Source organism: Sphaerodactylus townsendi, linkage group LG04, assembly GCF_021028975.2.
Source record: "Sphaerodactylus townsendi isolate TG3544 linkage group LG04, MPM_Stown_v2.3, whole genome shotgun sequence".
Classification (NCBI taxonomy): Eukaryota; Metazoa; Chordata; class Lepidosauria; order Squamata; family Sphaerodactylidae; genus Sphaerodactylus; species Sphaerodactylus townsendi.
The window spans coordinates 72,127,052-72,154,224 of NC_059428.1; the positions used below are offsets into that span (position 1 = coordinate 72,127,052).

A 27,173-nucleotide genomic window follows, 5' to 3' on the forward strand; every position below is an offset into this window, starting at 1 on the left:
ATTTCAAATATTAAGATGAGTAAACTAGCTAAAAGCTGATTTTAGGAAATATTTCCTCCTTTCTGTCACTCTTCCTTTAGTCCCATCTGCTACTGAAGAAAAGGAAACTGTTTCTTGTACACTTTTAAATCTGCTAATTGAACAATGTTGATGCTTTGTTTTGACAATATCAAATACGATACCACACTTAAGGAAATTGCAAGTATTGGTTCATTCAGTGTATAATTTTATGAATCAGTAAACTAATCCATTTTGGATTCAGATTTAATGTGCTTCGAAGTAACAATTAAGAAAGAATGGGAGAAACTTAATAAATAAAATGCTATAATTATCTTAAACTGCAAACAAATATGATGTCCTCAAGGACTTTAATGCTTTAAAAAGTTATCAATTAATTTGATTTACAAAATTAAGAAGAAATATAGCATATGTACTTAATACAACTTAGCCTGACACTTATTAAAAGAAACAACGGGAATGTACAAATCTTGTTTTGGTTGTGTTCTGAGATATCAGTCTCAAACTCAAACTTTCCTTTATCAGTGCTCCATAAATTTCAAGGTGGCTAAATTTTAAAAAGGCTATCAAAAAGATATCATACTTCTTGTGAAGCAGTTAACCATGCTATCTCTCATTTCTTACTATTACAATTTGGCATCAGCTATTTGCCTGTAATTGCAAGAAGTGCAATTTAACAATAAACCAGTCTGAAGGACATACCATGACTTGATGATACATACCATATATTTTTTTAAAAAATAATCATACTTTTGTAAGCAATACTTTACAGTAGACACCTCAAATCTACCATAGATGTAAAACTTAAAACGAGAAAAATTTAGGCTCTAATTCTTTATACATATATTTATATTCTGTTTTCTATATATATTATATATATACACACGCACAAGAGTATATATAAAATATATATATATAACCAGATTCAAAAAAATCAACAAAAACTGGGCACTGTACATAAATTCTTTTTAAAACTCAAACAATACAAAAACTTTAAACATTAAACAATTTTAATAAAAGTTTCTGTACAATGCTAAGCAGTTTTATTTACATATAGAAAATGTAATTGGAGTAGTGCTTGAAATTACAGAACTCCTTAAAATTTCAATGGCAGGTAATCTGGAAAAAATAACAGCATTCCATTCACAAATATTTTCAAGCAATAAATATGTATTTATAAATAGTGTAAATTTACATCAAGATTAGAAACAAAATCACAAATCTGAAGTTTATTCTTTAGTCTATGTGCAACCCATTTATCTTTGTGACTTGGCTGTTAATTTTTTAAAATTTTATTTAGGAAACAAAAAAGTAACCATCATGGTTTCAAAACAAGACAGAATAACAAAAGCCGTAAAAAAGTATCACCTATCCTTTCACATTAAAAAAAGTGTAGCCCAAAGAAAGACTTAAAATTCTAACTACCTTACAAAGAAATGACCAGCTATGCTAGTACTTTTCCAAGAGAAACTCTGAAGGAAAGAAAAAAGAAAAGAAAAGAAAACCAACCCATCAGCCCAGAAACAGAGAAATACAAAAGAGGTGGTCTTCAAGTCAGTAGTTTGTATAATGTTGCCAGTTTTGTCAGATATATACAAAACGTGGATTTTTTTAAAAATTCAGCTGAATGAACTTTCTGTATTTCAAATTCTGGAGTAGGAGCTGTGCTCTCTCCTGTCCAGTTGGTTGACACTCCGCACTTGGAAGGTTGCATAGACACAGCTTTCAGCCAGCAGCCTTATGGGATCGCTACAAAAATCAGTGGTGCAGAACTGGGTCACTTCCTGAATATCAGAAAAGTTTTTATGTAAATGTCTGTGGAAAATGTCAAGATGAAGATGATGGCAATGGAGGCGCCTAAAAAGAGAGAGAAAATCATTTACTTCAGTCATATTAATTGAACACATAACTACCACGTCTGAGGGCAACCAGTTTCATAACCCAGAAATTCCCTATCTATATTCCAACCACTTATGTTCCTAGATGCTATATTCAAAGAGGCCAAATACACATAAACACATTCCAATCCCACCAAATCACAGATCTGTGGACAGGGTTAGGGTTGCATGCCACCACAGTAAGAAAACCTAAGTTAAAGCTTTTGAATTCATCTTTTAAAATAAGCATGGTATTTCATAGACAGAACTGCATGTATGAAGAGGAAATGCAGGAAGAACATGAAAAACTACCTTGCTCAAACCCCTGAGAATAGTAGAGGGAAAGATTTTGAGGAGTGAGATTTCTAGATTATTCTCTATCTCCTATTATTCTTCTTAAATCCCATGCTTGTTTTATCTGCTAATCTAATAATAATAATAATAATAATAATAATAATAATAATAATAATAATAATAATTATTATTATTATTATTATTATTATTATTATTTACATTTGTATATCGCCCTCACCTGAAGGGCCCAGGGTGGTGTATTATTATTTATTACATTTGATTATGATTAATAATATACAGTAGAAGACTGTCTACTGGACAGTTTTTTTTCCTGTTAAAAAACTGAAGATATAATTGTGCAAGTCTTAGTCAACCAATATATTTTCAAGGCATTCTTATGTAGAAACATATTTCTGCCTCGGAGAAATTCTCTACCCGTTTACTGACTTCACTTACTAATGTAAATTGGTCATAGACTTGCATCAGGTCCTCCATTTTGTACTGTTCTAGCACCACAAAGTTTTCCAGGTTCCCGGTTATCTTTCGTGCACAGTCTAGGCAATGTACAATGTAAGTTTTCCGAGAATTACTCTCATTTGTGACATAAAGCAGATTGAAGACTTCCACCTGTTCAACACAGAAAAGAAACAAAAAGTCATGTAGCATGGGAAGTTAGAGAAATCACAGCAGGCTGAACTTGGTGCTATAAATGGCATTACATATATTTTGTGGGTAATAAAGAGGACCACCTTTGTATATACTATTGCTCGCATTACACAATTTATAGTGACAACATGCAAACTATTTCTTGATATCAAATAACAACTTAGAAACAGTTTTGTATGCTAGTCACAAAGGTATGTGCTACCACTTCCTTACAGTTTAGAATTTCAGAACCAGGAAGGCAAGAGGAAAGAACTGCAGAATTACTGAAGAGATGAATGATGGGTACCATGGGTACCAAATGAAAGAGCACTCTTCTTGGCCTCTTGGCCTCTGGAGCAATGCTTCTTTTAAAACTGATGTTCCACATCACTACCTTGTTACATATTTTAAATGCAGAGCAAATGTTAAATTTTCAATTCATAAATATTTTACTTGGGATAAAGTATGCTACCATGGAAGGCAGGAATATGCTGATGCAAAGAAGCAGTATCAATTTAAATAAAAACATAAATAATAATAATTTAAAAACAGCCAAACTGATCACGTACTCAAGGAAATCTACACACCAATAATAGCATTACAATACAGAGAATATAATTTCATCGTAGGTCACAAGTACTGGTGCTGAAGTCTTTTTTTACCTGGCATGGTGTACCTACTCTCATGGCTTATAATGTTCACTTGTAGTCTGAGGCAAGCATTATGATCCCAGAGTTCTTCTCTGGTTCAGAATGCAATCTGAACTGGAGCAGAATCTCTCCATTAGTTATAATGAATACAATGAGGGGCTTGCTGGAGGTCTTTCTGTTTAGAAAACAGCTGTTTTACAAGCCCAGTTCCAAATCAAGCTAGGAACTTCTTGGTACCAATAAGCTAGGCTTTTCTTCTTTATTATATTTAAGTTGAAAACTATGTGGTACACAGGATGCTAGCAGTTTGTTTTCATTAGAATTTCCAAAGGGCTACCATCTACACCTATTGATATATCCACAGCAAGAAGGCATTTTAGTCACAATTACCAAAATATTCCCCCTTAACTTCTTGCTCATTCAGCTGCAGTAGCTACTATTACTGTACTTTCTATTTCCCCTGCATGCTGGTCGTGAACAGTGGACTATAGTGAGAAACCACTCATTTCCACTTAACTGACTACATTTAGGGGAAAGTAATATAGCAGAAATAGTTGAAACAGACTTGGGAAAAGGACAAGGTGAACACTTTGGAATGACAGTAAAAGCACCAATCCTTCAATCACCCATACAGATCTACATACCCCAAGAATGGGACCAGGTTCAGATAAGGGGTATTCTTCTGCAGACCTGGAGAGAACTCACCCAAGTTTGCAGAAAAATGTGACCCCAAAAATATGAAGAGGGTTAAATACCCCTCAAGCAAAGGAGTATTGCCTTCCCTTGCACAGACAATGGTGACTTCCACACAGCAGAAATAAACATTGGATAGCCTGCTAAAAACAGCCAACCAAAATGGATCTTTTTTCCTGCCTGCTGTACAGAGCTCTTGTCAGTTCACAGTTGTGCCCGCCATTCTGTGTGCTGCTGCAGAGATTTTCTGTGCCTCTGCCATTTGGTGAAGGTTTTCCATGGAGGCTTTCTCTGCTTGCAGCTCATCTGCATGCAATTTCCGTGTAGAAAGCAGATGAATAAAGTTAGGTTTGCCTAGTGATCCTGTGCATGTATCATTTTTCCTTTTTTTCGTTTCCAGGGGGATGTCTGCAAAGCTATTGAAACACAAACATGCATACTACACTTCTTTAATTGTTGCTGTAGATTTGCAGACAGCCCCCGAAAAAAAAGGAAAAGTGAGACATGCGCAGGATTGCTAGGAAAAACAAACTTTATTCATATGCTTTTTGCATGGAAATTGTGCTTGGATGAGCTGCAAGAAGAGGAAACCTCCATGGGGATCCTTCAGAGAATCCCTGCTGCAGCACACAAAATGGAGGGGGGGGGGCACGAGTGGCAAAAATGAAAGTAAGGGGTTTGGGCAGGAGGAATAAAGCATTTTCTGCTTACCTTTGTTTCAGAAAAGAAGATGGGGTGGTGGTGGTCTGCTTTTGTTTCAGCAAGCAGGAAACATCTTCAACCCAGGTTGGGGGGAAAAGATTGCTAGTCTAGCATGTTTTTTTTAAATCCCAGGGTGAAATAAAATGTTTTGAAGATGTTTTGAAAGAGAAAGCTGTGAGAACTTATTCCCCCATGTGCTTTTTAAAACATCCCCAAGACATTTTATTTCTGTTGTGCAGAAATCACAAATGTATGCTTTCTGTGAATGGGGAGGAGAAGAAAAGCCAGATGAATAGAGTTGTTGGAAAGCCCTCTGGTGGTGGTAGAACTGCTGCTGCTGCCTCTCTGCCTGCAGGGGAGGAAGACTAGGAGCCATCACCATCCTACCTGCACAAATTTTACATACTGGGTTAAAGCCTTAACCATGGGTAATATTACTCCTAATGCAGTGTGTAACTATGGTTATTACTTCTTTACTAACCTCACATATGCTACAATAATGAGCTGGCTCTTCCTTTGTTCTCTCATGCCATACAATCTCTTTTCCTGCAGCAATCAGAGCTTCCCTCAAAGTTTGACATTGCTTGAGAGTTCTCAACAGGCAATACCTAGAAGATATTAGAATTCTGTTAAAATAATTCTTCCATTCATTCCTTATTTATTTTACAAAATTTAGATCTCATCTTTCTGCCCTCATAAGGGCCATCAAATTGGCTAACTTAAAACACATGTAAGAAAATCACTTTTTTACATTCATTAACTCTCCAATACGCATCACGAAAACTATTAAAGCAGAGTTAAAATACATACAGAGGCATAAAAACAATAAACACATTATTACAACTGAATTTAGTTGCTACTAAGGGAACACTAATACATATTTTTGTGCATCAATTTTTATCAAAACATTTTTCAATCTTCCTATTTTAAATTCAAACTTAAAACTGATGCAAAACCAGTTGTGTAGAAGGGAAGAAAATGATTTTTTTGGCCTGAAAATTAAAATAGTTTTTTTTTGTGAATAGCAGTACTGGACTGATCTTGCCAGTGCCTTGTAAATATTCAAAGTGGCTCCTTCTATGTTTAAAAGAAAAACGATTGTTTCTTTTAAATTACAATTAAAGGGGGAAAATCCATTTTTGAAGTGCATCCTGCGTTTCAGCCATTCCCGTCCACCTAAAAATATATATAAAACCACCGATTTTTTGAAAAAGAAAGTGATTTTTATCTTACCCATTCCAGGCAAAAGCCAGGTTCAGAGTGAATTCCAACAAGTAAATAATACATTCGAATGCCATAAATTACAAAAATTAAAACATTTCACACACATTCGGTAAAATCATATTTCTAACAAATGCTTCCAAAAATTTCCTATACAAAGTGGAACTCCAACGGCAAGATCTGATCATATAAAACCTGTCTAAGATTACAATAATTATGGAAAGGAGCCATTGATATTACAAGGCGGCATCAGTCCAGGGGGTTGTGGACACAGAGAGTTCCTCCAGACTGGGAACAGGGCTGAAAAAGGCATCTGTACACATCCCAGGAACCAGACTACCATAACTCCTACAAATTTAACTGTGGCATGTAGTAAATCTGCTCTCCCTCCCATTTTTTAAAGTTTTATTTCAATACATAAAACAAACATTAAACATCAATGTTCATATTCATACCATTTGTATAGAGTTATCTATTTAAATTTTCATTTTTTGAGTATAACTTCATATCTTGTAATGTATTTATTGTGTGAAGCATTTATGCCTAAATCTTTCTTCTTCTATTTTGATTTAACTTTCTTCTTAATTTTCCAACTATATAATTAAAGGACATTTTCCATTTTTCTTGAAATTCAGAATTGGTCAAGCATGCATGAAATATCATCCGCATCCAAAGGTTTGCATCTGCTTAGCTACGTGCTCTGAGCACTCAAAAAATAAAAATAAAAGGAAAGGCCATTGCTCATAATGGCTAATTTGTTGTGAATCCATTGCTGTATGCATTTGGGTGAAACGGTGCTCAAAGTTGCTGCCAAGAAGGGGGGGCGATGTGCTTGGGGGAAGTTTCTGAAATGGTGGGCTATCACACTGGTTGGCAGCTCAGCAGAAATGAAACCGACATGATGTAAGGCAGAAGAACAGGTGGCAGGGTGGGAAAAATAAAGCGGTTAAGCAACCATGCCATTCACTCAGTGGCAAGTTCAATCCAGGATTTTTCAAAAACATTGTGATTTTGGCATTTTTAAAAAAAACCCTGGGTTGAGGGAAATATAATGGGCCAGTCCCACTTTGGGGAAGGGACCCCTGCAAAGTATTTCCTCAAACCAGGATATTTCATCAACCAGTTATATTTCTACCATGCAGAATCCACCTTGTTTATCCAGAATTTTTATTCCATTTATAATTTTTTTTGGGTTCCATCTTATCTTTCTTCTGTTTGGAAACTATTGTTATCTATCAATTTTCCTCTCAGCTTTACTTGTTTCCCAGATCATTGTGTCTGATATTCCTTTGAAAAATTCCTCCTAATCTTCTTTACATTTTTAACTACATCTTTTTGCAGTAGATTATCTTCTAATTGCCATCTCCTTCCTTTTCTCATTGTCCACCGTGCTATTTCTATTGGGATGTGATCCGCATAAATCTTTGGTTTTATTTTCATCTTTTCTAGATAGGTAAGTAAAATTTTTGAGAACCAACACATATCAGTTCTGGAATATGACTGATGCTTGTCCAAATAGAACATAAAATCTCTCACATATGGATTTTTAACACACCTCGAATCTGCTAAATTCAGTAATTTCATGTACAAAAATACATTATTGGGAAGTTTACCTCCTTTTTAAAAAAGTCCTTATTTGTATCTATTACCACATTTATAAAGATTAGCTCCCCTTCTTGAAAGTCCAGTACTAGTTGAAACAGTTTAAAAAGAAAAATTGGGTGAGTATACATTTCCAATAGTATATTATTATTGTTGTTGTTGTTTATTCGACTTGATCATCAGGCATTGTGATTTTCAATATAACAAATCTGACATCTAAATCTTTAATTTGATCAAGAATTATTATGTTTCATATGTAAATGACTACTCCACCTTTTTGTATGAGTTGAAGCTGAGCATTCATTACCTAATTTTTATTAATCAAGGAGTGCTTTGCTTGTGTTTCATGTATACAATCTATATTTGCATGTGTTTCAGGTATACAATTTACAATGTACACAATATCTCTATCTTGTTTTTGAATTCCGTTAAAAATTCTTGTCCTCTTTGAGGGGCAGTTCAGTTCATTAACACTAACTGAAAAAAACTTTATTTTACTTTTTTGGGAATCATGGCTGTGGATTGATTCTTCTTTATCTGTTCATCATGATAAGATACTGTCTCACCTGAAACTTTCTGAGGAACCTTTTGGGTATTTCTCACCTGTGAGATGTTCAGCTAACTGTTGTGCTTGTTTCAATGTTGAAATGATTTTCTTTCCAGGAGGTAGGATGACCTCTAGTGCAAAAGGTATTTTCCAATAATATTTTATTTTGCTCTTTATTACGAGTTGCCAAAAGAAGCTGAATTCACTTTTTTTCTTCAATAAGGTATTTGGAAGATCTTGAAATATTTTTACTTCCATTTTATCTACTACCAGAGGCTTTTCCCAGTATTTCTGGAGGATCTTATCTCTTGTTTTTTATCATGTGTAATTTACCCCAAAATATCTCTTAGAACTTTATTCCTGTATGCAAATCTTGAGTTAATTCTATATGTTTGCTCAATCTCTGGGGGTTCTTTGTTAATTTTTAAATAGTCTTTCATCACATTGAAAAAGTCTCCTAAATCTCAAGTTTTCCAAAATTTCTTTTTTTGATTCCTTTGAACCATACATTGTTACTTCTTCCCTGGACTTCCAAGACTTCCACTTTTTCTTCCATCTTTTGCAATATCTTTTCTTGGTCTTTCAGAGGAAGGTCAGATTTTTATTGTTTCTCCTTTTTTATGCCAACTCTTGACTACTGTCTTGCATTTTTTCTTACTTTCTGTAAAATATTTTACAGACTTCCTGTAAAATCTTCTGATTTTACACTTTTTAATTCTTCCTTTGGATTTTGTTCTGATAATGTGATCTCTTTTTTAAATGTCTTGAGCTTCTTTTTGAGTATCTTTTTAATACTTCATTGGAATTCTTTACCTGCTTCAATGTTTTGTTAAGAGTATCTGCTGAAACTAAATTTTTTTCTTCCTCAGGTGGTACCTTCTTGTCAACTTTTCTGGACTTGGCCATTATTTCTCCTTACGCTTTGCTATAACATTATACAGTTTTGTCAAATATCAACCTCACTATCACCATTAAATTTTAGGTTTTGAACATTAAATTAATTTTCCCACCTCCCCCTCTAACAATTTATATTGCTTACCAAATCAGACAAGTCCTAATAATCATACAAAAATAATAATAATAAAGTGATGAAATATGACTTGATAAACTTGATAATAGAGATTAATTAAAGTTATTTAATGATAATGATATTATAGCACACACAGGAAGAAAGCACCACATCAGGAATGATTTGAGTAAAGATAGGTGTAGGGTAAGCAAATAACCACCAGGTAAATATAGAAAGGGATTAAAGATACAACCAAATTAGTAATGAATCAATTTTTGTTAATATTTATTAGTACTTAACAACTACAAAGTTAAAAATAATTAAAGACTAATATATACTGATTTAGTGCTCAATTAGCTACCTATTAGCAGGTAAGAACAAAGAGAAAAAAGAGGGGAAGGCAGTCCTTTTAAAATTGTCACCAAAGAAGAGAAAAAATTGCAAATAGGAATGAAAATTAAAAATCAAAAACCCATAGAATGAAAAGGAAAAAAAAGAATGACGAGGCAAAATGTTTAATACTGTCCAATTACCTAACGGCAATAGCTTGTTGAAATCCAAATTCAAGTTCTAGTCTGGATCCAAATGTCCAGAAATCGAAATGTCAAAAAAAATAAAATAAGGTCCAGATGTCTAAAAACAGAGCACCAGCAAAACAGAACTGAAAGAAATCCACCAAAAAGGAAAAAGAAAAGTAGAAAATCCAAAATAGTCAAATTAACCAAAATCCAGATAAAAGTTATATTTAAAAAAAATGCAGGTACAGTCTATGTAAACTGATGATCCCAGATCAGTTCAAAGCAGCAGACCAGCACCATTTTATTGTTTCTAATGTTTAATCAAAGAAAGAAGGAGGTTTAATCAAAGAAAGAAGGGGCTATGTAAACCCCCACATAGGTTCTTGTGTAGTAGAAAAGGATCTTATACACATCTTAAAGGTACAGCTTATTTTCTTCTAGATTTCTTTCATGCGGGTAAAATTACTCACGAGCAAATAAAGACTGCAAGTTTCTCCCCCTTTGTTTGCAGCAGAGGCTTGCACTGTTCACTTTCAGATTTATCAAATCATGCATAGACGCTCTCTCTTCCTCTAGTAATTATAAGATCCATTCAAAATAGCAGTAAGGGGAGAAAAGAAAAAGAGGGGAATGGAGGCAGCCTCTTAAGGCTTTCTGCCTGCTTTCATCCACAGATCTTGATGTAATCAAGTGTTTAGGGGATCTGCTGGGATTCCCAACCCCACCGGTCATATTATAGATCCCAGAAAGGGATGGCGAGATGGTGAGAATAATGACTCACCCTTGCCAGCGAAATTTCTCTCCTCAGTGGATGTAGCTGGGAGCAAAAATCAAAGACTCCCACAGCAAGATGACATGTTCTGGAAGCTGTCTTGTGTTTCTTCTACTTCTAATAAATCCAACTGATTTGCCAGTTATTTTAATTCCATCAGTCTTTTGTTGTCGCCAATAATGTTAGATCTTATTCTAATGTCTTCATTTTGTCTGTTTAACTGATTCTTGTTTCTCTTTTTTCTTTCTAGCAGCTATTGCAATTAAAATTTCTCTGTTGAAGGTCTTACTAGCCCCCCCCCCCATTGTTGTCACAGTAGTTTCAGTTGTGCTATTTATGCTGAAATAATCCATCAAATCTCTCTTGCATTTCTGTACTATTTTGTAATAAATGTGTTATTTAGTCTCTACCGTCTTTCTTTCTTTTTCTATTTTTCTAGATTAGTTCTTTTAGATTATAAACTGCCAAAATCTTTGGTAAGATTTCTGCTTTTCTAACTTTTGTAATTAACATTTTTGATATCCAACAAATGTCTATTTGTGAATATAATTGGTGCTTACCAGAAAAATATGTAAAATCTTTTTCACCTGATAAAAGTGTTTATCAGGCATCTTCCAATTCTTAAACTCTCCTTTACCTAAAAACATCTCTCCTTTCAGAAAGTCTAATAATGGTTGGTAAAAAATTAAAAAAAAAATAAGTTTTAGAAATATTTGAAGCATATACTAATTCCACTGTCAGTACTTGTATTTCTGTCAATCTAATCCTCAAAATCAAATATGTTCCATTTTGATCTTTTAATTCTTCAAATACTTCCAAACTTGAGTTACTAATATATATTACAACAACCTTTTATTGTTTCTGCTAATGCTGTATATTTTACTTTTTTGCAGTTTAATATATGTTCTTGTTATTTTTAATGTGTTTTTGGGCACCCAATATATTTATTTTTTTAGTTGATTAATTTTTTTCATCATTTAAAAGTTGAGTTTAATCCACTAAAATTTACAGGGATTCTTTTAAATTCATCCCCCCCCCTCTTTTCTTTATTGATTCTTCCTTGTCTTATGATGAGGCTCCTGCAACTTCTGATTCTGAGCTTTGGACTCTAAACAATTCTTGTAAAAGTAGTTTGGCTTGGTCATTGTTATTATTTTTCTGTATTTTATCAGAAATGTTCTAAACAAAGGGCATTTTCCAATGATAACTTGTTGGTTTCTATTGCAGCACTCACTTCGGGTTTTGAAATTCATCCCCACTTTTTTTTTTATCATCCTAAGAGGTAGGTCTTGGAATATCAGTATTTCTTGCCCCTGTTTTGTGAGTACATTTTCTCCTATGTTGTATAAAGATTTGTTTGTTTTTTCCTTTGTTTTTTTAATGAATAAAGTTGATTAATAGATCACATAGCACCTTACTTTGGGTTGCAAATTTCTAATTGATTCTTAATATTGTTCAATTTTGGGGAATTCACCTTGCACCTTTAAAAAAACTTGTATTAATTTTTGAAATTCTTTAAAGTCCAGATCTCCAATTTTTTCTGGAATTCCGCAAAAACATAAATGGTTGCTCTTGAGTTTTGATTCCAGGACTTCAATTCTTTGATTTGTCTTTGTTAAGCAACTTGCTTGTAGATCTTACTTTCCTTCCCATGACACTGAAAGGGGGGACTTCGGCTTGATGGAAGTCACCACTCTCCCAGATAAGGCTGAGACGCTATGTCAGTCACAGGAACCCACAGAATCCTAGCAAGTGCCAGCAGGAGGTTTGGGATGTCTCATGGGACAGCTTTCTACAGAAGACACATCTGGGTCTCCTACTTGAGAGGACCATGATGCTATCAATGCCATGACAATTGCAACACCTCAACTTCAGTGGGGAAGTCCTGTTTTCTTCTCAGAACAATAGTGCTTCAGGCTCAAACCAGAGTAGAGGCAACTAGCCTTGAATCCTGAGGATAGGCAGGATTTAAACATTCAAATAAGATCTATGTATCATGCTAGGACTGCTGAGAGCCACCATGGCCTTGCTGACAAAGATTTCATCTGGCCCTCCATCAAAACCAAATATTATACAAAAGTGATTATTTTTGAAATCTGCTGCTACCTGGTACAACTTTACAGGAATGCAAGAAAGGTCAGTTCCACTGCCTAACACCTTTTCTTACAACAGGAATTGTAAGCAATTGCTGCTCACTTCTTCAATTCAAGTATTTCCACTTCCAACTCTTCCATATACCATTTTTCCCCTGTTTGCTCTCCCACACACTCACTTCTCTTCAGGCCAGACTATTACAAAAGGGAAAAATTTGTGCTCTGCAAAGAACTCTCATTATTAGCCAAGGGTCACTTTTCTTGGAAACACAAAAGACTGATAAACAAGCAGTAGCCTATAGGCTCAAATTCCACAGGTGTTCTCTGACAGGAGTCATACTGGAGGAAGGGGGAAAACAGCAAGGGAGGTCATTGGTTTCAGTAAAAAGTAGTGTAGAATGAGTACTCCTGAGAATTGGGGGAGGGGGAGAGCAGATTTTCTCTTTTATTTGCTCAGACTATGAACCATCCATTATTTTGTTACATACATACTTTAGAGCTTTTTAAACAGATGTGGCAGGACAAAATTACGTACATTATTAAATAAAGATCCAGCTAGAAATGTGAGATCCTTGGGAACAATGAAAAAAAAATCCCAAGGACCCCGCCCCCTTTTTCAACAGAAAGATTGGGACATTTTAATGAAATGTCTAACAAGACAACAATTATTCACGCAAAATTACCGCATTAAAACCTGAGGATTTAATTCTTCCATTGGAAAATTTGAGAAAGAGCTGGAAAGAAGACCATAAAATACATTTTCTTCTTTGAATGAGTGAAATGTGCTAAGATAAGACAGGATACAGAAGTTTGCAACACTCTCTTGCTTTGGTATATTTGCAACTTTACAACAGTTGTAAAAGCTGCATTTGAGGGTATTAAAGTGGCATGTTAGATTTAGGTTTTAGAAGAAAGTAATGCATACGTTTCAGTCTGCCCTACTACAAAGAAAACACAGAAAAAAGTTTTTCTCCAGTCTCTAAGCTTCTGGACATTTTGCACTGAGTTACATCTACTACAGGGGTCTGCAACCTGCGACTCTCCAGATGTTCATGAACTACAATTCCCATCAGCCCCTGCCAGCATGGCCAATTGCAACACCTCAACTTCAGTGGGGAAGTCCCCTGATCTACTATATGTTAGCAGTAAATTAATGCTGGAGACTTTTTTGCTGTCAAGTCAAAGTTCATTTATGGGGAGCCTGTAGGATTTTCAAGGCAAGAGACATTCATAGGTGGTTTGCCATTGCCTGCCTCTGTGTCATGCCCCTGGATATTTCTTGGAGGCCTTCCATCCAAATACGTGAATAGGTTAAGGCTGAGAGTGTGTGACTTGCCCAACATCACCTAGCAAGTGCTCATGGTAGAGTTTAACCCTAGATCAGTAGTGGCGAACATATGGCACGGGTGCCAGAGGTGGCACTCAGAGCCCTCTTTGTGGGCACGCAAGCTGTCGCCCCAGTTTGGGCACTCAGCAGTGGCATAGCGCCAAGGGGGTGAGGGGTGTGCGACGTACTGGGCGTGCGCCCCTGCAGGGGTATGGCGAGGGTGTTCTGGGGGCAGGGCGGGGGTGTTTTGGGACATTTTGGGGGCATTCCAGGGCAGGACGGGGGCGTGGAAGGGGCACAGGGAGCACGCGTGCCCCAGATGCAGTTTCCCTTGCTCCGCTCCCGGCACTCAGTCTCTGAAAGGTTCGCCATCACTGCCCTAGATCCTAGTCTGACACTAACCACCACATCATGCTGCCTCTAGAGACAAAAAGAGACAATGAATAAAGACATTTAATAAAGACTTGAATGTATTTTTATTATTCTGGTCATTGACCTCTAATTAAAAAGGCCTTAATTTCTTCCCAAATACTTTAAAGAACTTTCAGGACTCATATCTTTCATCAACAGTCAATTTGATCACTATTGATCAATCTGATCACTATTGCTCTTTGTTCTTTTCCATTCGTTTAGAATTACACTTGGCTGCACATTAATTATAGTGTCTTTTAGAGGGCTTATATATTCTACTAAATGCAACATTTTATTTCTCTCATCAACATCAATGTTATTAAGCTGTTATAACACTAACAGCTACATGTAAACATTTTTTTTCATTTTATTTTATTCACTGTATGTAAGGAATGAGAGCAAATGACATTGCACAACACATAGGCAACGTCACCAAAATTTATAGACACGTACAGAGTCATGGCTAATAATGTAGCCAATTTAAATGAACACATACACTAATAGGAATAGCTGATTATGTGGCTGCATTCAAATGTCACAGTAAATCAGAGTTTGTAATAACATAGTTTATAAACCCTGGTTTGATTAAACTCCAGTTTAGTATGGTGACTCAATGCAAGTGGTATTAACCCAGGATTTTAAAATGTAGCTTGTATCTGGCTTGTTGTAATGCATGAATGTTGAAATCCTAGGAGAATGATCTCACCGCCCACTCCACTCAGTCTGATGCACACATAGACTGAAGTACTGGAAACCATGCTGTTCCAGGTGCTGTTCAGCTACGGATGGTGGTTCCTCAGGACACTACCTCTTTCCTTTCCTCCAACTATTCTCACTGTTCCCTTTCCCAGCTAACGATGGCTGACTAAAGAACAGTGTGTTTCAAAGAGAACATCTAATAAGATTGCAAAACAGGACAGAGAGGAATTTGTAGAAGATCTGTTTAATTTCAGAATACAGTTTGGTGGTGCACTGCAGGCAGAGAGGAAGGAGGAATAAGAAAGAAAGAAGCATGAGGGCTGTAAAATACTAATTTTGTTTTAGAATAAAAAAGTTTAAGAAATCAGCAGTGAAGCAACCAGATAGAAAGAAGTAGGGGAACAGGCAGCAACTATTAGTCAAGAACAAACAGGAGATTTGGTTTGCTCCTAGGCCCCCTCCCCATTTATTGCAGCCAACTAATAGCAAGTGAGCTGAATATATAATAAAGCTTTTGCCTGCAGCTCAGTAATGCAAGGGAATATCCAGGGTTTTCACACGAAGGTAGAAAAGACATCAAATGACAGATTAGCTGTGGTTTATGAACAAACCACACGTAGGACAGCTGATTCCTATTTAACCTTATGAGTTCATATTCTATTAAAATAGAGTCAATGCAATCACCAAATGTACTTACTTGATCATTTCAAAAAGCTTTGGATCAGAGACTTTAATATTTCGGGCTATGTTCCAAGAAAGGTGAACCATAGGTACTATTGACTTTACACTTTGCAATTTATTCCACTCGTACCGTTCCACAGCCAATTTATATTGACAGACTGCAAGAATAAATGTACATAAATTTTAAGAGCTCCAAAGAACATTTAAAATTTCACAGTTCTCAGGTAATAAAAATATTTACTCTCACACTAGTTATTAGACTTGTTAGTAGTTATCAAAGTACATTATTTGGTACAATTTTTCACAGTTATCTACCACACCAAAAATAAATTATGGCAGAAAAAGTATATCTAAGGTTATAAAATAAAGAATAGACCTAGTTAAAGTATCAAAGAGTTTCATTACTATGGGAATAACACTCCTATCATGACTGGGACAAGGAACTGTAACATTTTAACATGGAGTATTTGTATATATTTGTACAGAACACAATCTGCATTTTAATTAATTCAGGTACTATTGACAAGATCATGCTTTTATATTGCCTCCTAACTACAGTACAAGTTAGATGATAAACAAATCCAGATTTGCTCTATTAAAATCGTTATTTTTAAGGATAATTATTGAAAACCAACTTTCTCAGAATGGGCTTTATGGACACCCCCCCCCCCCACCCCAATATGGGCTTTATGGACAAGTAGTGGCTAAGAAATAGGGCTAGTGTGAAAACCTGATATATTATTCTAAATATTATCCAAATTAGTATCACATAATTCAACACCATGCCTTACAAAGCAAATCTGTTCTTGATTTTCTCATTTCTCATAAGAAATCGTAGCACTATACCTGTAAGAGGGCCAACATTCCAGGCGATATTGTTACACCAACCAATAGACTGAACCCAATGTACAGTCCCAGCATTTATCCATACCAAATCTCCAGGTCTCTGAATAAATCTATAAACGGGGACATTTGCTTCATACAGATCTTCCAAGTCAGGCCACCAGGAGCCCATAAGAAAATTCATGTTGTTTCTGTATCAGGAAAAACTGGGTTTAGACACTGTCAACACAAATACCTTACGAACAAAAAATCAACAGCCCAATCCAGAATCCCGGGGGTTGCCAGGAACAGTGCTGCCACCTCCACAGGGCTTTTCAGTAGCATGGATAGGGAAAAAACAAACAAACAAAAAGCCTCCCTACCACCGAAAAATTCTCAAGTGGGCTCAATGGACCTACACCGCCCAAAAGGGTGGCATAAGTTCATGCGCTGGGCACTGGTGTCCCGGGAGGGAATGCTGGATGGATGCCAACTAACATCAGTTCCGCTCCTGGCAAGCCTCTGGAATGCCCCCACTATGCTGGCAGACGTGGTGGGAGCGCAGGGATGCTGACATGGCAAACTGCACTGCATCAGGACATCCCAGGAGGCTGTGGTGGCCACCTGCTGACAGATTTGCCCTTCTATTAGGGTAAGTGTCCCAGGGAGGGCAAATTTGCCATTGTAGCACCCCACTGCCTCCATAACTGACTTTGGCCCTACCAGGACATAAGTCAATCAAAGCACTTCTCAAATTCACAAAAGGATCTCCATAATATTCCCAGATAATCATAAGCATTTAGGAAAGCAACCTTTTACTTAATTACTGGCGTCAGTCTAAACTGCTACATTTTAATGTTTGCACTGGATGCTAAATGTAGGTATTTATTAGGATGAGTATCAGTTATTTTAAAATATGTATACAACTGGTTTCAGATAGTTTCAGTAACAGCATCATCAGCTGTGCCAATGGGGGACTGGTCTCCAGAATATGAGTCCAAAGAACTCTAACCAGATCAAGATAAAAATAACAGTGCAATTCCACTTAATTTTTATTATGCACAGAAGCTCACAGATAACCATGAAAAATAGACCACTATGCGAAAGAGAAACATCTATTATTGCTAGCACTACCCTCCAACATCTAGCACTATTTTAGAGGTACAGATATGGAATAATCAATAATTGATATACTGCAATGAAAATACAGAATGTACCTTTCACAGAAATCATTCATGACACCCCAATAATTTTCTGGAACAACAAACCATTCACAATCTCCAGGACCTATATTTATATTGACTGAGCAGAAGTTATTATTTTCTTGATGACCTGAAAATCACAAGAAAACAACAACAGGAGATTAGACTTTTAGTACTTCTCTGCCTTTACATATGAATAGTAATAACAGCAGTTCAAAGTGGAACTAAAATTTACTGTATCAGGAGATTAAAAAAATTAATTCCCATTTCAAGAGCACTGACTTATATCAATCAACCTTTATTGGCATAAGATATCTATAGAATAATTTATCAGACAGGATAAACTGCTATCATTACTCATTAATGTTGACTATTGCAGTCTTGTGCTTAGCTTCATAAGTCCTCATAGAACTTAGGAGAAGCTTGGCTATCGACACTGTTGTTAGGGATTCTGGTTGGCTAAGAGATATGATACTAATTCTTTATACCAAGAAAAGTACAATTTTTACCTATTTTATTTACAACATTTTTATTTCACCTTTCTACCCAGTTCAGGGTTGCACCTAAAGATGACCACAATCATCAAGTAGGTTCAAATGAGAGTAGGCAGTTGTCAAGGTATGCTGATCCCAAGCTGTACAGAAGTTTAAAGGTTAATACCAGCACCTTGAACTAGGCCTGGAGCAAACAGGGAGCCAGTGTAGGTGGCCCAAGAGTGGAGTGATATGACCTCTATCACCCACTCCAGTCAGAGTTCTGGCTGCAGTATTTGGCACCAACTGAACCTCAGACACACTTCAGATACAGCTTCATATATAGAGCACGGCACGGGTCCAATTTATATGTAGCAAGTGCATGCATGTGACATTTTCTAATCATGTTGTGTTAACAAGCAAATTTGGCAAAGTATGTATCAATTTACTTTACAGTTGTTGCAAGGATTGATATAATCAATACCAACTTCTTTGATTTGAAAATATCTTAAGGCACAAATTTTGAAGCAAGCCCCTAGAATTTTGCAACAACTGAAAGAAAAGTCTATAGTCATGGATCATGCCTTCATTTATTTTTGAGAACTTATTAAATTTACCACATTATCGGGTGGTGTTGTGTTGTTTAGAGCCAAGGCATAGTAAGTTTTCTTTCAGTTTTTTATTTTGCTCATGCAGCAGGCCCCCTGACCTCCAGCATCAGCTTTGTGTGTGTGTTTGGGGTGGGTGGGTGGGTTCACAAGACTGCTGAGGAAGGGAAAGTGTGGACAGATGCTCTTCCATGTGAGATTCAGAGGATCCAATCCTATACATGTCACTGCTTTAGGCTCCAGTTCTACAACTTGCTTGTAAATCCTGGTGTTTGCTCTCTCTCTTCCTTTCTGCCTTTTACCTACATCCTCCAGGTGGAGATCGTTGAACATGTGAGGAGAAAGCACGAATTGCTAGATGAGTCAAATTAGGCAGAGGGCATGTGCATGTCTGCAAGACCTCTATGATAAGACTGGTGATGGCATTATATATTCATTTGTGCTAGAGATACAGGCTAAATCACCTACCATAGGTGATGTTGTGAGCTAGCCTTAAAATTTGTGTTTGCTTCCCCCCTCAAACTCTGTTTTTGTATATCTACTTTTAGGATAGGGTGGGTACTTTTTATGCATGCCAACAATAAAGCAAGTTTGGGGGCTGAATCCTGGTACAAATTCAGTCCCCTCTCAATGCCCTCTGTTATGAAGATCTTTACACGTAAACCAAATTATAGACTGGACATAATTAGCTATGGTAAAAATGAATGTTAACACCTATCTGTGTCACTTATTCATAAAATGGAGTATGTTGTGATGGAGGAGGAGATGTGCTTAAAATTGCTTAATCGGATTTGACTGCATCACTTGAATAAGCGCTCACCATCCATAAAAGAAAGACAAACTGTGTGACTGTAAAACTGGGGTAGTGGAGAAGCTTTAAAATTCTTTGGCATAACGCACCAACTGATCTGTGGAAGTCATTCTGAGCTAAGTAGGCTGCTAGCAATTAGCAATTAATATATATAAATTTTATTTATTTCATTTACAGTTTTCCTTTTTCAGTGAGTCTCAAGGCTTATTCAAAGTTACATTCAGAGATATTTACCAGATACAATACTCTAGAACGGTCTTTTTTGATGATTTTAAACCACGGGGCGAATTTCAGCCCCTTCAGCACATGCAGAATAATGTACTTACAATCCTCTTTCAATGTGTTTTGAAGTTGGATTTTACTGTGCGGAATAGCAAAATCCACTTTCAAACAATTGAGAAAGTGGATTGAATGTGCATTATTCTGCATGTGAGGAAGGAGCCTTAGACTGGGAAATTATGGAACTGTCAATCATTGCATCTGCAGGGTGGACCCAGTCTCCTAAGTCAGTACCATCTCCCCTGTCTTTTGTCAAGTCATCTGGGGTGATACAGAATAAGAAATTAGAACCGGGAAAAAAAATCAGATTGAGATCCCTCTGCATTAAGGATGTAAAGTACTGGTGGCTGAAATATAAAAATCAATTCAAACAACAAAGATATCAAGTAACGCAACAGGACTAGGGAATCATGGATTAACTCAGTGGTTCTCAACCTGTGGGTCGGGACCCCTTTGGGGGTCAAACAGCCCTTTCACAGGGTCGCCTAAGACTCTCTGCATCAGTGTTCTCCGTCTGTAAAATGGATAAATGTTAGGGTTGGGGGTCACCACAACATGAGGAACTGTATTAAAGGGTCGCGACATTAGGAAGGTTGAGAACCACTGGATTAACTGTCTGTGCCTCATTGTTCTTCAGCTATGAAACAGGACAAACGTGTTCTATGATGTCCTAGATGTGGTATGTTTTATTCTTTTATAATATTATGTATAGATGCATTTGACTGTACTTTATATTTGTCTGAATTCTGTTGTCCCTACACATTGATTCATCATTTTCTGACAGATCATCATTTCAGGCTCCCAGATCTTATCTATCTTCACCTGTGGAATTTTGGAGGGTATGACATGTATAATCCTCCAAGCATTCACAAGTGAGTATGAATTGGATCTATCTATCTATCAGTGAACGGGCTATGATGATTGCAGATCTTCCTCACCTCCTCCCCCCACAAACCATTTTTGACCCCAACAAAGTTGATTCCTAGGATTACAGGACTTTGCATGGAATAATAATAACCACGCAGCATAACAGGCAAAAGTGTTCTTCTCCCTTCCAGGGGCAGAGCTTCACTGATAAAAGAGGCAGTTTTACTTACAGAACTGATTTCCCCTTTCCCCTTGTTGCTGCAGATCACCAACCAACACAGCTATTACTAATGTAGGTCTTCCAACCCATGTATAGATTTTTCAGTGCTGGAAGGGACTGCAGGAGGTGGGTTGGGACTAAAGCAGAGAACAGCCACAATTCTACTTGGGATGTCATAGGATTCAACCTTTTATAAATCATTTGTTTAAAAACAAGAACCAACTGCAAGTGCTGGTGACTTGTTAAAACCCCCCAGAAAGATAATTATTTTAAAAAACTGCAAAACGAAGACATAAGATTAAGAAATGTTCAAAACTGAGATCACAGTGAATCGTTTAACTCTACAAAAATGCAGTCATGATCCAATTACTCTGTTTCTATTATTCACCTGGTGTCCTGCTGCCTGGTACCTTCATATATAATTGGACTGTATTCATTCCCAAGATTGTATGACCAACATGACTGAGGATATTTCCAGCTGATACAACACGTACAAAAGCAGGTAGCTTTGTCAGTTCATGGAGCTGCAACTTCCACCTGTAGTAACAAACCAACAGACTCATGAGAATTTCGGGAAAATTAGAAAAACATCCTTTAGCCCCTAAAAACTTGCCCATTATATTTGTATGTGCCAAATGCAACAAAAACCTAAATGTGTGGCTTGGGGATAGTGACTGCAGTACATGAAGAAAGAGTGCCAGTCAAGATGAAAGGTGGCACTGTGGAGAGAATGACAAAGGTAATACTGTCTACAGCCATCTCTGTGTTTTGGTCCTGATTATTTTTCTTCTCACATCAGGAGTTCAGTGCAATCTTATAAATGATTTTGCTACTTATTAATGTCAGGTGAGCCAAACCACAGCCATTCAGTGAGCACAGATATAACTATCAGTTAGGGGCAGCTTGAGCCCCCCCCCCTCCAAAATGAGACAGAAGAAGCAAAAGAAACCCCCCCAGAAATCTATTGCAGACACAGCTTCAGTAGGGACCCTGGTCAAGATACATTTTCTATTATAACACTTCATTATAATACTTGTACCATAGAGTTGTTCATAAAATCCATTCTAGGTACTCAATGAGTTAGTGAATCCCTGGTTTCTACGGGATGCTATTACTACATAATTCAGATTCACTCAGTAAATATTTTAGCAATGTGCTAGGCAAAAAGCAGTAAGGTACAGAAAGCTTGTACTCCTATTTTGTGACACTATCATCATCATCATCATCATCATCATCATCATCATCAACAACAACAACAACAACAACAACAACAACAACATTTAGCCAAAACGCCATAGATCTTCAGTAACTACATAACATATAAAGTACCAGCAAATATATAATTCTAAAATAATGGCATTTTAACACCTGTCAGCCCCCAATACCGAAACATCCATATTGTTATTTCATGCTGCAGGGAGGAATAATGACAAACCCAGCCTGAATAAAGCAAAGGAAGGAGGTGGCTTGAGGAAAAGACTGAGAGAAGAGAAGAATACATGTCCAGGCCAGTGAATAAAATACCACAGATGTAAACCTGTTGTCCTCAACCACAGACGTGGCAGAACATCTCTGTCGTACAGACTCTCTGGAACTAGAAAAGATCCATTAGGGTCCAGGTCTCCTTGGACAAAGTTCCACCATGCAGGGGCCATGGTTGAAAAAACTGTGGCCCTCGTTGGGGACAACCAGATGATCTTTGGGCCAGGGATAAGCAGAATATTGTCAGAAGAGGAGCACAAATCTCTTTGAGAGGTATAATGGAAGAGGCAGTCCTGCAAATATGAAGATCCCAGACGATATGAGACTTTAAAGGTAAACATCAATATCCTGAACTTGATTCAGAACTTGTTCTGAAGCCAATGCAATTGGCAGAGCACAGGTTAAATATGAGCCCTCCAGAGAATTCCTGTGAGTGTGCGCACAGCTGCGTTCTGGACCAATTGTAGTTTCTGGAGCAGTTTCAAAGCTAGCTCTGAGTAGAGTGTGTTACAGCAGTCCAGTCTGGAGATGACATCTGGATGGATCACTGTGGCTAGGCCAGAGCGAGATAGGCAAAATACAGATGCAAAAAGGCAGACCTAGCAACATTAGTGACGTGGGCCTCCAAAGAAAGTGAGGCATCCATAATCACCCCCAGACTGCTGGTGGAGGTGGATGGTGTTAGCTGAACTACATCAAAACTCGGAAAAAATCTGCCTGATCTGGTCCACTCTGGCCCATCCTAGCCACCTCTATTTTTGATGGATCCATTTTTAGACAGCTCTGTTGAAGCCATTCCACCGCAGCCTCCAAGCATTCAGCCAATGAATCTGGGATGACATCTGGTCAACTGTCCATGAACAGGAAGCACTGGGTGTCATCAGTGTACTTATGCCGCCCCAGCCCAAAACTCTGAGTCAGCTGGGAAAAGGCACATATATTGAAAGACTGTCTCACATAGACCAATGTTCGTGAGGTGGTAGATGAAAAGATTATAATCAACCATGTCAAATGCTGCTGACAAATTGCACAAAAGCAGTGACAATCAGCTCATCATAACCTGTCTCAATAGCTGCGAAAGGACAACTGCTGGCACATTAACCCTAGGTGTCACAAGGAGATCATGCATTGGCTTAAAGGAGGCTCAAGTGGAGAAAGAAATTGGGAAATAACAAGGCAAAGTTAGAAACAGCTTGAGTTACTGATGGCAGAAGTGAAGTGGAAGGAACCTAAGATTGCTCTGTTTGAGAAACCAAAAGCAGAAGCATGTTAATAACTTTGTGGAATCTTAAGATCCCCTCTCTCAGCTTCTGAAAATACTAAGTATTCTGTTTCAGACATATCAGAAATGTCAAAATTCTGTCTTCAATGGATGCTGACACCAACATAAATAATGCAATATTTGTATTCCAGGGAGGTACATGAGCTAGATCCTGTGGGTGGGGAGCTTTTCCACATGAGAAGAATGTGCAATCTGTATCGAGCAGCACTTCAGGTTGCTGCATTAAGAGATACACGAATGGGACTGAATGACATCCTGGGGAGGTGGGGAAAGTACTGCATTTTGGAAACTGCTACAAGGTTTGTTCTGTTGACCTATTCAGTGCCCTGGAATAAATAGTTTGAGGATCCAGGTGTGTATTATTTTGTTCAATTTAGCCTTTTAAAAAAGTTCACATGTGATATGCTTTGCAAATGTCTCTAAAAAGTGATACATATGTTTGGTAAATAAATGAAACACCAAAGGTACGCTAGGCTATGGAACAGAGTTAGCGGAGAGGCAAGGCTTAATATAACTTTCTAATGCTATGCCAGAACAGAAATGGAAGAGGTGCCATTTCCCTTGAGTAAGGCTGATATTCCACTTCATGATCTTAGTATTTCAATACTCCAGCTACTGTAATGCCTCTCTGCTCATATCCAGAGAAGGAGTGCTTTCTGATTAACCTCATTAAAGCATTTCTAACCACAAAGGCATTAAATATCTTTCCCAAAAGATTAATAAACATCACTGAAGGAAAAAATGATTTCATAAGATCCAAATTTAGATAGAAATTGGAGAAGTTATTTGAACTTCAGCAACAGTGGGTACTCAAGGATGGTGGAGCTCACTAAAAACAAACAAACAAAAGGGAAGAACTAGGTCTCCTTTGTTCTCAATCCATAGTGGTATGTGTAAGTATATGTAAAGGTATCCAGTATCTTTAGATATCTGGGCTCAATAAGTATAGCTAAACAGACTCAAAATGATATTGAAAATACATAATAATATTATGTAATCAAATATGTTTGAGCTAAAGTAGAAACATCTATTTTTCAGTATTTTTTTTCAAACCTGGATAAATAGTACAAATACTAGGATAGATTTTATGAACATACTGCAGTTCAGACTTTTAATGTCAAATAGTAATTTGTTTTGAAACTTTATATCTTTATGACCTTTTAATACTATTTATGTAGTTTTTTTTTAAGTAATACATTGCAATAAATGACCATTGTTGGAAACAAGATGTTAGACTGATTAGGCCTTTGGGTTTGATTCAGCAAGTTTGCTCAATGCCAATTATTTTGTTCAACGAAGGTGTCTAGAATAATTAGGTTAAACAAGTCTAAGAGGGGAATTCTGTACTGCCAATGCTACAGAGCATTCAAGTTTGGTGAGTTTAAAAGTTTAGTCTCTCTTGCATATAATTCAACTTACTTTCTGTCATCAGAAAGATCAATGTTGGTCCCAAATTTGATAGTTTTAAAAGGTCCTTTTCTCCTCCTTCCAGAGCTGTAAGAAACACAAATAGAAGCCAGACTGTTAACAACATTTCACTACAGATCACTGTGATGACATATTTTAAGATTTTATTTTTTAAAAATCAAACTTAAAATACTATTTTCAAAATCTTTATTAATTTATACCAAAAGATATTCTACGTCAAAGTCCATTTGAGATAATCTGTTAGGGTACTTAGCAGGGATGGCTACAGAGAAACAAATAATATATGAAAACAAAGTGCAGAAATAAATTTGGCAAAGATTAAAATAGACCCAAAAACTCAGGGGCTTGGATTTTATTCTCGTTTTCCACTTGCATAAAGTATTTCTGCACAGAGAAGGGTGCTTTTTGGTATTCTCCCTCTGCAGACATCCATTTTGCTCCCCAACCCTTTTCTGGGTGCCCGCTGACACTTCCAAGAGGCATAACTGGGGGCACAGCTAGCTGCAGAGGGAGAGCGGAATAGGTGTTCTTTACCTAGAGCAGCTAGGTAGGATTTGCCCCAGAATTTTAAGAAAACGGCAACTGGCAGAATGTGAAAAATAATGGCATGAATGTAGGGTATACAAGGAGAAGATGTTGTGAATCACAAACATAATTGACAGCTGAACTTATAATGTTTGAAGGTGTCATTCAGATACAAGCTGATGATCCAGCTTATTTGATTCATACTGGACAGTTGCAAACACCTGCTGAACAGGTTTGCACTGGGTTTTGAAAACTGTACACACAAAAATGCTTCTGATTAAAACCAATTCACACAATTAGAATCTTTAAAGACCACTTAGACAAACAGCAAAGTTTAGTACAGCACAGCATTTATTTATGACTTGTCTATTTAAACAACTGCCTGATGAGTTGAGTCAATATGCAGCAAGTACAGGGATAGCAGAATTTAATTGAGCGATGTAAGATTACTCATGGGTGAAAAGCCAATTGTGCTGTATACTAGGTAGGTACATAGTGAAGCAACTGCCATACAGTCATGAATAGGTCATAAATAGATGAACCAATCACTGACAAGTCTGCAACTGCCAAACAGAACATCAGTCAAACTAATTATCCCAAAATGGGGGTGCCAATGAAAGAGGATAAAAAGGAAATGGACACAGAACACTTTACAAACCAAAAGTTCCTGCAAACTTTCACTGTCCTTTGCTTGCATACTTAACTTCTTTTAAACAGTATGCTATTCAGTTACAAAAATCAAAAGCAATTTGAAGTGATAAGTGAAATTAAAACGTAGATTTCCGTGGATGAGTATAAACAGCCTCACTTCATATAAGAACTATATTTTCATTTCCTGGTCTTTCTACAGCCTATTTCTTCAGAGCAGCCCTGCCAAATAAACAGGATTTTAATTCTGACATGAATGATAACAGTTTATACACATCTATTGATAAATCTACTTTAGAGAAAATAAAGAGGGGAATGGAAATTTAAGGAGAATGTAAGAACTACAAAGTTTTTTGTAGGTAAGACTACAGAAAGAACCAGTTTCTTCAAAAATTCCTTTCAAAACCAGTTTAATATTAAATTCTATCAACTCACTTATCAGAAGATGTTGATTCATTATCTGAATGGTCCTTATGGTGACTTTTTTTCTCATTTTCTTCCTGCAAAAGTTAAATGCAATATTTTATGATATAGTACAAGGATATGGAATATTTATTTTATAAGTCTGTTAATAAAATGGTCTCCCAAAGGCCCCTTCCGCACAGGCCAATTAAACCAGGACAACACTGGTAAAAAACCTGGGTTGGGGGGGAACTTTACAAGGATCCTGTTCCTAAAACGGATTTGCCCCCCCCCCCCCCCCGGTTACTCAAGAATCGCAATTTTTGCAAATTCTTTTGTTTTAACATGCCTTGCAACCAGAGCCA

The 27,173-nt window shown here is 36.9% G+C and overlaps 1 protein-coding gene across 9 annotated transcripts in view; it reads right to left on the minus strand.

Annotated features, from left to right (window-relative positions):
• Positions 1-345: 345 nt before the first annotated feature.
• Positions 346-27,173, minus strand: part of KDM6A (lysine demethylase 6A) — a 164,161-nt gene continuing 137,333 nt past the window's right edge. For 8 of the 9 annotated variants that reach the window (XM_048493669.1, XM_048493664.1, XM_048493668.1 and 5 more), the window contains 9 exons: positions 26,842-26,906; positions 25,225-25,299; positions 21,430-21,578; positions 17,799-17,913; positions 16,606-16,793; positions 15,776-15,917; positions 5,361-5,487; positions 2,646-2,816; positions 346-1,875 (listed from right to left, as the gene is read on the minus strand). In XM_048493669.1, coding sequence (XP_048349626.1) covers positions 1,846-1,875; positions 2,646-2,816; positions 5,361-5,487; positions 15,776-15,917; positions 16,606-16,793; positions 17,799-17,913; positions 21,430-21,578; positions 25,225-25,299; positions 26,842-26,906 — 1,062 coding nt within the window. In that variant the 3' untranslated portion in view covers positions 346-1,845. Of the gene's footprint in view, positions 1,876-2,645; positions 2,817-5,360; positions 5,488-15,771; positions 15,918-16,605; positions 16,794-17,798; positions 17,914-21,429; positions 21,579-25,224; positions 25,300-26,841; positions 26,907-27,173 lie in introns of those variants that run through there. The other variant, XM_048493665.1, reaches the window with a different exon arrangement.